The following is a 13,815-nucleotide window of genomic DNA, read 5'->3' on the forward strand; positions in this document are numbered from 1 at the left end:
GTGGTATCGATTTCTCTGTAGGTGCCTTTACTGTGCATGAATTTGGATATAGTTTATGTTTTAGAACTAAACGAGTGAAGTACTTATATGCATGCAGTTAAAGTTAGAATGATACAAAATAGATTAGTACTCATCACCAAGAGATGATAGTTGGCGCCCCTTAATTGGATCACATTTGTCCACAACTGTTGTGATAGCATTAACCGAATGATAACTTTAAGCGATGAGAAGAAAATGCACTTCAAAATAGCAGCAGAATTTAACGAATTTAATATAAATGCAACTAAAACATATGAATAGGTACTTTCACTTTCACAGCATTTTACTTAGGAAAGGGCAAAAATTTGTTAACGAAATTGATGGAGTTATTTAAAATCTGTGCTAGAGTGAATTTGACTTTTTTTTTTTTTTTTTTTCTCTCTTAAATCTGCATGAATGTTTCTCGCATTGTGAAAAAACAAGGGTATCTAGAGCCATCAGAGTTTGAATAACGTAGTTCTGCAACCGAACATGGGCACTTGGAAGCCCGAACTTTTAATTTCGAATTTGTTTTGTTATAGATTTCAAATTTTGTAAAACATAACAAATTTTTAATTAACAAACTCAATTCCAAAGGGAACAATGCGTTAAAAAATGCCGTTTTAGGCGTTATATAAAATCTGAAAGATTTCAGTTTTTTTTTTTTTTTTTTAATTAATTTATTTTTTAGAGCCATCCAATTTTGAGTAATGCTGTTCTCCACTCGAACATAGACATCTAGAGGCCCAAATTTCGAATTTGTTTTATTGTCTATGTCATATTTTGTAAAAACTTTTAAACAAACTTGTAAAACGAATTTTTGGTTAACAAACTCTTTGATTTCAAAGCAAGCAATAGAAACACTGTACAGAGAAAGAAAGGAAGGGGAAGGGAATTATCTCCAGCGCGCGACTGTTTATCGGAAATTCTTTCAGTTATTCCTGTTTTTAAGTATTTTGCGATTTTGCTGTTGAATCGAATTTTATGCGACGTGGGCACCAAGAAAGTGATGTTTAATAAATAAAATAAATGTACAAAATGTTAATAGTAAAAGGACCAAAAAGAGTTTTGCAAAAAAAAAAAAAAAAAAACTTAGCAAGAAAACTGAACATTAATAATGATGAGCTGAGGAAAGACTAGGGGAGGGTGCTGGGGAGAAAAAAAATGTATGCCAACACTTAACGCTGCATAGGAAATTCTAAACGTATGCTGCTTTTAAAATCTTTGTAATATTGCTGTTGAATTTTATGGTGTAAAGAGAAGAGAATGTTGGTTAATAAATAATAAAGCTAAAAAGAAAAAAAAAAGGGGTGGAGTAGGTGTGAGTGTAACAGCAGACTGGGTAGAGTGCGAGCTCTCGATGAGTCCCGTTAAAGTCTGAAACCTTTCAGGTTTTTTCTTCTTCTTGTTTAGTCCAAATGGGCTTTGTTCCTGAGGGACTTTTTTTTTATTATTTTTTTTTTTTATTTTGCGTCGAAGCACTCTGACTGTCCGTTTCACTTTTCAAACTGTTGCCACCATATACTATTATCGCCCTGTATTATATTTGAAGAAATTAAATAATGAAGAATCTGCATAAATGTGTGTATGTTTCTCGCATTTTGATAAAACAACGGTACCCACAGCCATCCAATTTTGATTGACATAATCCTCCTGCGAATATGGACATCTGGAAGTTCAAATTAGAAATTTGCAATTTGTTTTATTATCAATTTCATACTTTTTAAAACTTTAATGAATTTTTGAGTAACAAACTCAAGGATTTCAAAGCGAGCAATGGCAACGTGTACAGAAAAAACATTTTTATCTCTAGCGCACGAGACTCTTGTTTAGATATGCGGAATTTAAAACTATTATAGGATATTGCTCTTGAACTAAATTTTAAGTGCGAAGAACATGATATTTAATAAATAAAGGTAACACACAAAATGTTAAAAAAAAAGCCCCTTTGGGTGTAATATAAAACCTGAAAGTTTTCAAATTCCTCCCCCTTTCTCTTTCTCATTACCTTTAATTATACATCAGTAATCTACTTTAATTTTTATAATCTTTTTTTACCTTGTTTGGTGACTTTACTCCTGTTTATAAACAAATATATTTAGCCAAAATTTCAGTTTGAAATTCAGTTTGAAAAAAGCAGTTTTGATATTTCTTTAACTTATTATAATAATTTTACAATTACCAAATATTTTTACACAATGTATCTGAAAATAGATAAAAACAAGACAGTACAACAGTGATAAAGACAAAGAAAAAAACGAAAAAGTTTCAACGCATTCTTTTTATAATATAAACGTTAATTTTCTTTGCTTTGCACGTGACGCTGTCATTTCGTCTGTTACGTATTTAAAATTTTCACACTGTTCTATGTCTTAAAATTAGAAATTAAAGTTGAGGACCTAAATCTGCAATAGTATATTACAGTACAAGTGAAAAAATTGACAGTTTCACTCGTGCGTGTGTCGGATTTGCGCAATACTTATGGGATCCTACAAAATTTTTGTAAATATTATGGGGTCCTAGAGGTCACTAAAAAATCTGAGTGATAAAAAGGGGTCATGACAGAAAAAAAGTTTAAGAAACCTTGGTTTAAAGAACTGAAATGTACCAAAGCACATTTATTCACACATTTAGGTATTCAAAATAATAACAGATTTTCCCCCATCTTTTCTGATCACTCATTTTTTGTAAATTGTTTGTACTGATATTTGCACGTTATAATATATGTGCTAGAATAGTTGTGTCCGTGAATGAACATGTATAACTGACTTTCCAAATTTTCATCTTAATTGAAACACAACATTTACCATGCAATTCATTTTTACTTCCTTGTACATATTGGAACGGATTGTAACATGGATTTAAAATGGGTTCAGAAGAGATTTCTTCGCAATGTCTGTATGTATGTACACATCTCGCATAGCTTGAAAACGAGCAGCCTTAGAACGTTGCAATTGTGTATATGAGACAGCTATGACATGTAGTTGTGCACCATCTCTCTTTTGTGTAGCAATCGGCCCCACCAAAGTATATTATGTGACTTCGTAAGCTCAGTTTTTTTAATCTTATATTTTGGTAAAATGTGCATGTTTTGCTTTAAAAGTGATTAGATAATGTTGTTCTTATCTTTCAGTTGAGGTTTTTATGCCTTAAGTTATTTGTATGCAGTAGTTGTAGAATTATCAACAATTTAAAAATGGTGCTTAGCCTAACAAGACTGCCATTTGTTTACATTTCAAACTTATTGTAGAATAGTGTCACCAGTGACTGAGCGGTAAAGTTGTTGAATACGTGGGTTTCCCCATGTGTAGCAGGTATACAAGCCAGTTTACCTAGAAAGTCCTACATGATGGCATCTGTTCTGTTAGGCCAGTAGCCCTTGATTGCTTTGCCATAATGAAATAAACCAAACCTTAGTAGAATAGTGAATTAAGTCAGTTTGTGCACCAGCTTCAATGTGTTTTTGCCGTATGGGACTAAAGTAAACTTTGAGTTTTGTTTTGTGCACCGAAAAAAACTGTCTTTCTGCTCGTTGGCTGAATTGCTTGTTTTTGCCCAGAAATTTTAATTATAAAAATTGTTTTTTAACTGTTTTAAACTATATTTGTTGTTTTTTCTATACTATACAAATTTTAATAAAAATGTTTTTTGAGTTTTTATGTATTTTTGCCCTGCTGCAAATTTAGAACTAAATTAATTAAATGAGAACTATATCTCTAATAAAAATTTGAGGAAATAAGTTTAAATGAAGTGCTGGAAAAAATGCATATACGAGTAATTTAATAGGCTGTACAAGGAAGTGATGTGGTGTCCACAATATTTTAAAAAGAATTTTTCATAAATCATACATAGATCTAGAAGTATTCACATTTTGAAAGAGACAAGACTGAAAAAGCAGACTTTCATATTTATATTTCGTATTCATGGGGAAACATGAAAACTGTCATACAACCAGCCCGTTCGTGGCGATTCAAACATGGGCCGAACTACCAGTGTTTAGTGACTCCTTTTCTTGTCCGCTGGTAGGCTTGAGCTTCTGCAAAAGGAAACAGCACTAATTGCAAAGTAAGCGTGAAAGAAAAACAATAAGTTTGGAATAAAGCAGAAACTGGTAGGCTTGAGCTTCTGCAAAAGGAAACAGCACTAATTGCAAAGTAAGCATGAAAGAAAAACAATAAGTTTGGAATAAAGCAGAAACTCTGATGATATTTTGCAGGCTTCACAAAACCTGTTGGGTCTGTTTTAAATCTTACCATTTTATAGAATATTTATAATTTTCATGTTTTTAACATTGTCTGTTTACAATTTTATTATAAGTTCAACCACTTTCTCCATTTATGTTGTTTTTCAGCATGAAGACTTTTAATTAGTATAAAAAATTACACAACTTATTAGTATCATTTGAAATAAGTAATATAATTCTGTATGAAAATGGGTATTTGGGAAATTTTTTTTATTTCCTCTGAAATTGAGTATAATAATTTTAGATATCTAAGTTTTGTTCCCAATATTATACATTTTGTAAGAAAATTATTTTATTTTGATTGTTCAAATTCTCTCCCTCTACAGGAAGAAGATGGATAAAAACCAGTGGTGGGAGCTCTTCGATCATGTGAACTCGCGGTTTTATTACTATAATGCAACTAGCCAAAGAACCGAGTGGCATAAACCTCAAAATTGTGATATCATTCCATTGGCTAAACTTTGGGTATGCAATGTTTTTATGTCAGTAATAAAAAATTAACAAATATCTTTTAACACTTTCTTAAATAAAAGAGTGCAGTAATGAAAATGAGTGTGCTCTAATGTGTAGTGTAGTTAATTGTCTATAAGCTTGTGTATATGAATAAAATAGGTTAATCTTAAATAACATGTTAAAATTAATATCTTCTATCTATGTGAACAATGAATCAAATATGATGCACTTTAAATAAGTCTTTTCACCTGTAACGGCTTTGGCTTAGCTGCCACTGTGTCGTGGCACCATCTGTCTGTAAGGTAATGAAGTGCAGTGCTATGCATGCCATAGTGCTCCCTTGAAGTTCGAATGGAGACCTTGGAATGAATATACATGTGTGTATATATAATTTATAATAAGAAAAATTTTCGTATACCATCTCCAAGTGACACAAATTCAATTAAAACCATAAATGAAAAAAATATTAGTCAGAATTTAAATTAGTATTTTAAATGGTAATTTCAATCTCCTGTTTTTATTTCATTCATGGTTTTAATTGAATTTGTTTTCCTTGGAGATGGTATATGCAAAGTTTTCTTATTATAAATTATTTTGAATTATTGGTTTATTACTTTGCAGCTTTAGCGCAAGTCATGAGCTTTTTAATTTACTTTTAATTACTTTATTTTGAATATATATATATATGTAAACATGAAAATAAATTATTTAATATTTTTCTATACTGTAGACTTTAAAGCAAAATACAGAAGTGAGAGATAATGAAGATAACAGGATCAGTGTTAAAAAGGAGTCAGTGTCCACTCAAACATCAAATAGAGGAATTGTAAGTTTATCGCTTTTATATGATAAATATATTATCTAACATGCAAATTAATTCTTATCTGACTTAACCAATATTTTAAAAAATTGGCCATAATTATGTTATAAGTATCTTTTAGAATATTTTCATAAAATAATTGATTTCCTTTACAGTTTTTGTGATTAATATAGTAGGCCTGCAGTTTTTAAGTTTATGAACAATTTTGATTTTTTTTTAAATTCATTCTTTTATTATTTAATTTTTTGATAGGCTAAATCTGACAGTTATCTTATTCCCTCCAACACTGTCTACAGTTTTATTGTAGTTCATTTTAAAATTTTCTAGGATGAGGTAGTAATTAACATTTATAACTTTTTGCATTGTCTTCAGAAATTTCATGAAACCAATCTGATGGGATGTAGTGGTAGAAACATTTTCTTTTTGCTAACATATTCTTGATGATGTTTCTAGAGCTAGACTGAAGAAATTTTCTTTTCTTTGGCTGTATTTTTTATTACATTATTGGTGTATCTATTCATAAATCTTCCTTTTTATTCACATATGAAACATAAGACATACTAATCAAAAAGAATAGGAAGTATTTTAAGGTTTCTATAAAACATCTATTCATAATAATTATGTTTTATGGAAATAGGAAAAAGTGATTTCAGACTTTTATAATTTTCTTTGAGATGTATTTGTTTTCATTACTGTAAAACTTTTTTCCTGCATTAGTCTTTAAAAATTTATAATTTAAAAAGTTAGTAATAAGTTTTTAATCTATTTGACATGTATTTAATTTTGTTCATAAGGTTTCTCTACAATTAATTAAAATTTTCATGGTAATTGCATTAAGCAAGTACTAACGTACTTCATGTGTGTTTAAAAAATCAAATTAGTGAAAAAGTGATATGTTGGTGCATTATAGTTTCAATGTCATTTTTGAATTCAAGTCCTAAAATTAAGGCGGGTGACCTGCCTTCAAAGCCAGTATTATTAATTAGAATCTTCTTTCACAGCATTTCTGTAATCATTTATATACTATACTGTTGAGTCAAATCTGATTTTTCAATTTCTCATTTTTATAGGGAGCCGATGGTTATATTCGTATTTCAAAACCACTCATGTGTACTATATCAACACAAACAAGCCCCACTGCATCACCCAGGGATAGCTGTCGAGTAAGTTTTAATGTTTTACTTTTGCTGTTAATATGTATTTTTCATGTTGAAAATAATAACTTGCTTCCCTTTGAGGGAATTAAACCGTGTAAAAACACTTATAGCTACTGATATGCAAAATGTCTCAAAAGGAGCTTTTAATGGGACTCCCTTTTATATATATATATATATTTTTTAATGTTATTTTGGCATTTGAATATGTTATTGAAATTTTTATATTTAAAAGTGAGTAGTTTTTCCTTGTGTCAGTTTAGTGTAACTTGACGTGGTAGAACACTACTTCAGAAATATGTCTCTTGCAAATGGGACTATTCTTGCAGTTTTTTAACAGAATGTATGAACATCTATCAAACAATACTATATCTAATTATTGTATAAGATATTTTCCTGTTTGCTAGCTTAGTTGTGTCACAACATAATTATTTGGAATGCATTCACCTGATATAACAAAAACCATTTGGAGGAGAGGTGGATTTTCATTATCTCTGTGATGTATCCTTTTAGATGTATTAATTATGTAGCAGGACTTTAGAAGCATATTAACAATGTAATTCAGAAAATAATATTTAAGATGCTGAAAAGTCTCCAAGAATTAATTCATTACTTTGAGCCATCTAGAGACAATGGTGGGTACCACATGGAAATATATAATATCAATGTGGATAAGAATTCAGATGAGCTTTAGATAGCTTAATCTCTGTTTTTCCAAGTTCTCTGTTTTAACTTGCCATTCCGTTTCACATATATTATTGTTTTATTTTAGTATAAATTTAAAGCATCATCATTAATTAATGGCTTCTTTGTAAAATGCTTTGTTCATTAGCATTTACTTTTGAAAAAATTATGGTAATAGTCAAAGAGGCTCCCAACTTTAGGCCTATCCCATATAGGTTGATATTGCTGTGTTAGCTGGTGACATAGCTTTACTGATCAGAACGGCTCAAACAAATTAATTATTTGCACATTTACATCCAGCTCTATGCTGGGAATCAACACATCGCTAAAACATTAATTTTCGCTCTTCTGTGTCTCAGGCACTTCTCTATTTTACGCCCTCTAAAGGCAGTTTTTGCACAGCGTCATCTTAGTTTCTATTTGAAACTTCTCCGTTTTAATGCTAGACACTGTACAGAAAATATTCAAATGTTTGGTTAAAGTCATTAAATATTCTTAATTATGTGTGCCGTGGTACATTTGTTCTATTTGTGTATTTAATATACATGTAAGTATATAAATGGGTGTATTTGCTTGCTTACTTTATCTGCCATCTGTTACCTAGTTTCTCATTTTAATTGCCTCTTACTATATCTGCTGTCTGCGCTACTAAATTTTCTGTCTTCCCACTTCTGCACCATGCATTATTCTTGCAGTTGGGAGTTTTTATTTTGTTTTGCCTGCATGCTCTTGCTTCCGTTTGCTGGAAGATGTCTTCTTAGCTTATTACATTCTCTTCTAGGTACTGCTGGCCCTTAAAAGTTGTTCAGATACACCAGTTCTGTTTGCAGTGCCACATTCCTGATCAGAAATTTTCTTTGTATTTTTGCTCCTGTCCCAATCATCACATTTATTCAGTTTTACAAAACTCACTACACTCACCTCGGAGACACTTTTTATTGTAAATGAACACAGCTTCCTCTACTTTGGCTATATTCATGGACACTATTGTTTTTTGGAAATTTTAAACTTCCTTTTTTTTTCTATAGGCCCTTTCCCCGCTTTCTCTATTACTTAATGGGCCATTTATTAGAATTTTATTTTGTCCCATTTTTTTCTTCCTGGTCTTTGAACATGTATAAAATGTATTAAGTTCCTTTTTACTCTCCTCTGAAATACGAAATTTTCTCTCTTTCTTAATTTCTCATTTCTATATACTTTTGCTTTGCAACTCAGCTTGATTTTTCACCCTTCACAGAACAGGGGCAAACACAAGAAAATGTTTGTCTGTCTGTCTATCAGGTATGCATGTTTCGGCAGTTATGTTGCTTTATTGTGCTTAATCTGTGTATGCATTCTATCAAATTTGCTGAAAGTGAAAAGAATTGAAAATTCGATAATTGCCTTTCATTAAAAAAAATGTCTTAACACTGTGCATGTTGCATATATGTTTTTAATAATAAAAGAAATTTCTTTCTTTCCTTCTCTTTCTCTCTCTTTTTTTTTTTTTTTTAAATTTCAATAATGGTACTTGTGTTGATTTTATTTATTTATTTATGAGTATTAATATTAATTGTATAATACATTTTGAAGTAAGTTTTTTGTGATAGATTTTCTTTTCCAAATTTTCAAATATTTTGAGTAAATAATTATAAATTAATATCAGTGGATTTTTTTAATATTATTTTCTTTCCCCAGCACCACCATAAACATCATCATCATAGGCATGCTTCAAGTCCATCTGGTGTTCTGTATACATCTCGGAGTCCATCATACACTGAAGATACGTCAATAACAGAAATAAAGAGGGATGGGCAGTTCGTGACACAAACAACAAATTCATTTTCAGGACGCTCCAATGATTACGGTCGCCTACAACCATCTCCAGTTACTCCTGCAGCACATGCTGGTCATAGGTATATTATTATCTTATTATTTGGGAGTATTTGTACTTTGCTTTGTAATGTTTATAATAAGTATTTGAAAATTATTGTACCTATTAAAATACGTTTAAATAAAAAGGTGTTTGCATTGTAAAAGGAATTGGTGGATAGTATTTTGTTAATTACCATGTATTAATTCAGATAAATAAGATTATTATAATTCTGAGCTCCTAGTTTTGACATTTAAGAACATTGTGTTGTATTTTAAAATAAAGCATGCTGTGTATTCTTTCCAAGAATGCTTTTTATTTCCTATTGTGTTTAAGATTTTTAAGTGTGTTTCATATTTCATTTTAATTTATGTTAAGCAAATTATTAATTATTTAATATATTCAATTAAGACTGAGTTGTCTCTAGGCAGATAAAATTCATACTTTTGTTTTTCTTCCTAAATTATGTCTAATATAAGAAGTTGTATGTATCGCTTTTTACTTCCTTGTATGAAGTAAAAAGGAAGTATTGTAATCGCGAAAAGTTTCAGGCAGCATATTTCAACAAAAATATCCATTTTGACTGCGAATGCAATTTAATGATGTTTTTCGTGACATCTGTACGTAAGGACAGAATAAGACATTTTTCCTCCAAAAAATTATAAACCTGCTTTAAATCAATTCTAAAGAGAATTTTTCGTGGCATCTGTACATACGTAGGTATCTCGCGTAAATCAAACCGAGTAACCTCAGAATGTTAAACTTTTGTATATAGGACTGTTGTAACATGTAGATGTGCATCTCGTATTTTGATTGCAATTGGCCACACCAAACATATATAAATATATGTATATATATATATATATATCCACTCTGTTAACCGGCTCAGTGATCTTAGTTTCTTTACTCTTATATGTTTGTAAATTGTGCATTTTTTGCTTTAAAAATGATTGAATTATGTTGTTCTTATCTTCCGGTTAAGATGTTTATGCCTTTAGTAAACCTGCAAGCAATATTTGTACAATTATCAACAATTTAAAAGCTGTTTAAGTGTGGTTAAGCCTAATTTTTAAATAACATGGCCGACATATTTGTTTACATTTGAAACAGCAGAATAGTAGATTTGTTGCCAATCTAGAGAGGTAGCTTCGCAAAACAAAGATAACGCCTTCATTTATTATTGCGAATTAAATCATGCTTAATCCTTTCTGGAATTTTTTCGAGGAAATAAGTTTTTAAAATTTACTTCGTAATTGTTAATATAGATATTTTGAGTTTTTATGTAATTTTGCCTTGTCGCGAAGCGAGAACTGAATTAATTGAACTCTTTTGTTTTGTTTGCTTAATTTCTTTTATACATCGTTTTAGCTTTATTGTAGTATTTGAATAGAACATCTAGCAACGATTAGATAATTCTTCAAATGTTATTCTGAGTTATAAGATGAACGAAATATAATGTTGTTAAATGAACCTAAAGCCAGAGTGTCGCTATGGTAAACGAATATGGTAAATTTTAAAGAGTGCATATATTCTATTTGGTTTATGCACTATCGACGAAGTAGATTTAATTCAATTCAATAAGCTTAAATGAAATGCAAGAAAAAATGCATATAATTTAATATTTTGCACAAAGAAGTCATGTGGTGTACACATCGGATTTTTTTCATATGTGTGCATGAAAAGATAATATCAGAAGCTTCTTGTGAATATAAAATTGTTTAAGAAACATGCTTATGAACTTTTGGAATTGCTATATGTTTTACCATAATTAAGAATGTTAAATATATTGCATATAAAGAAAATTTAAACATTGCTTCAAACAGTTATTACACTATGTTTTGGAAAGGTCTTTTGAACCTAAAATGATTTCTCGTGATGCCTTCTAAATAGATCTGATGAGAATAATATATCTCATTTTTGATATAACTAATGGTTAAAACAGGTTGTTGATAATTAGACAACTTATTTATAGAAACTGTCAGTGCTCTAAATTGTTTGGAAAGCGCAAGGAAGGAGATTGAAATTTGTAGTGTTTTATTGAAATATGTAATATTTTAATTAATTTTATTCTTGTTAGTGAAATTTATTTTGATAGTGTGTAATTTAATTATGTATTTTTTTTTTCAATAAATAGGAAGCATGATTCTTGTTGTTCATCTGACAGTATGAGTTCAAGTTTCTCTCAAAAGACTCATGATTACAGTCCAGAGCAAAATGGTATGGTGTATGATCATCGGTTAAATCAAAAACAACTTGAATGTAGCAGGCGGCATAAGTCATTAGATCATGAACGGGGCACCACCAGCACTTCATGGAAACACCACAGTATTGATGATCAAGGGAATGTGGCACGCACAGCAATATCCAAAGTCAGTGAAGCTCAAAAACCCCAACCACATCGAAAGTATCGCAGTGAAGATTTATCACCAAAGACAAATTTTTTTTCTGCCTTTCCTCAAACAGATAACTTGAGGGATAGTTGCCTTTCAAGTACTCCTTCAAATATCAGGCGCCAGTGGTCACGAAGCACATCTGATTCCAGCACATCTAGTCCTCAGAGTCCACCTATAGTGCCAAATCGTGAAGTTCAGGTGATTCGAGGAGAAGATGGCAGTCTGTTTGCATTTAGTGATGTCCCACATGGTTCAAGTGATAGCTCACCACAATCATTAGATTCTGCACGAGGTTTGGATAGTAGTTTTGTATCTCAAAGTAGTCTAATGTCCTTGGATAGTCAGCAGAAAAGTGTATCTGAGTCTGCAACATCACCTAGTTTAAGACAGCTTCAAATGGGAAATAAACTTCCCTCATATGAAAAAGAACCAATAAAAACAAAGTTGCAACATACTCAAGACAGTAGAGAAATGTGTAGCTCTTATTATAATGCTGGTGCAATAGCTCATGAACCAAAAGTCAATGCAAATAATTCATTTAGACAGAATGAGCAGCCAACTCCTTTCTACACAGCTCTGTTGGGCACTCAAGACGATCTTTTGCAGTTTTTAAATGAACATTCAGGTTGGTTTATTTTCCTTTTGGAATCCTAATGTAAAAAAGTGATTTTTCAAATTTAGTCATTAAAACATTTCCTTTTCAAAACTATCCATAAAAGAAAAACCTTCCTCTGCCAAATAATAACACAGGTAAGATTTAATATAAATGTGAAATTAGATATTAGAAAATGTTATAAGATTTTCTTAAATAGTGCAAAACCTTTTTACACAAAATTTTTACACAAACACCTTTTTACACTTTTTCACCACTTGAATAGAGTAGTAATTATAAAATATTGTTATTATAGTATCATTGAAATCTATTAATACCATCACTCTTCAATAAATCCAAACTAAAATGAGCAGAAAAAGATTTTGATTAGTAGAAAATTTGATTATTCATAAAAGTTAATTTTGAATTTTACATAATTGGTTTGACATAGCTATGTTTTAAATTAATCAAAGTCTGAGCTATCAAAATTCTGCTGCAGTATCAGAGTAGGATATTATGCTTGTATTATAATGGGCTTTTAAGGGAATTAATCCTTTTCTTCGCTCGTGGAAAATATTATTTGTAATATATTTTATTTAGACGTACAAAGTTAAAATAGTTACAGAATTAATATGTAACTTTTGTCAGTGACAATACTGTAAACAACACTGTAAAATTTATTTACATCTTTTTTAGTTAATATAATTTTATACGTGTAAATTTTAAATAAATTTTTAAAGCTGATTTTAAATGACATAACTATTAATGTTCAAAAAGCACTTTTCTCTTTAATGTTACCCATAGCCTTTTTATGTACTATCTCATCCCCTAAGCCTTTTCTATTAATTTGGATATATGTTCTTGGGGGGGGGGTTAAAATGCAGTATTTCTGTACTCGGTGTTGCTAATGGGAATTGCCATTTGAATTATAGTATGTCTGTTAAGTATTTACCATTGATTTTAGATTTGTTCTGTTGAGTGTTTATGACATAGATCTGCATGTTTAATCATGTCATACTTATTCAGCTATGATTTTACTTTCTTTAATAAAAATAATGTTTTTAATGTCTTAACTTATTTACATAAATATTTTTGTATAAACCATATACTTGTGAAAATGTAATATATTAACATAAAGCAAGTTATGTTAATATGTTACATAAATCCCCATGTTCCAAATCCCAATACATTCTTAACACATTGAGCGCCACGCATATTTCTTAGGCAATTCCGTTCAGGCCACATGCGCCGCTTAAAAGCACTGGTATTGTAGGGCCAGTGATTCTTATCACAGTAGAAGATAGTTTATGTTTGGAATGTGATTCCTATAGGCATTCATTCAACATGTTATGTTTTTATGTTTACCATGTTCCAATGAAATCCATTAGTCCTGTAATGAATCAAAATTATGTAAATTTTAAATAAATTTTCTGTAATTCCATAAAACAGTGTAAATGTTATAGTTATATATCATGTTACACGCTGTCAGCTAGCGGCAGTCGATGTGGCCTAAACAGAAAGTCTATTGTCAGCCACAGATGGCTGACGTGGTGCTCAACATGTTAATTTTTCTAAATGTCCTGAAGCAATATTGTATTCTTGCTAT

The 13,815-nt window shown here is 30.4% G+C and overlaps 1 protein-coding gene across 4 annotated transcripts in view; it reads left to right on the forward strand.

Annotated features, from left to right (window-relative positions):
- The window catches only part of LOC146997469 (rho GTPase-activating protein 39-like), a 256,069-nt gene that overhangs the window by 210,403 nt on the left and 31,851 nt on the right, over positions 1-13,815 (forward strand). For all 4 annotated transcript variants that reach the window (XM_085814492.1, XM_085814495.1, XM_085814494.1 and 1 more), the window contains 5 exons: positions 4,588-4,726; positions 5,445-5,540; positions 6,605-6,697; positions 9,050-9,267; positions 11,359-12,242. In XM_085814492.1, the coding sequence (XP_085670618.1) occupies positions 4,588-4,726; positions 5,445-5,540; positions 6,605-6,697; positions 9,050-9,267; positions 11,359-12,242 (1,430 nt within the window). The remainder of the gene's footprint in view (positions 1-4,587; positions 4,727-5,444; positions 5,541-6,604; positions 6,698-9,049; positions 9,268-11,358; positions 12,243-13,815) is intronic.

Source organism: Stegodyphus dumicola, chromosome 4 (genome assembly GCF_044657685.1).
Source record: "Stegodyphus dumicola isolate Sdum_Otavi_A_Nest chromosome 4, ASM4465768v1".
Classification (NCBI taxonomy): Eukaryota; Metazoa; Arthropoda; class Arachnida; order Araneae; family Eresidae; genus Stegodyphus; species Stegodyphus dumicola.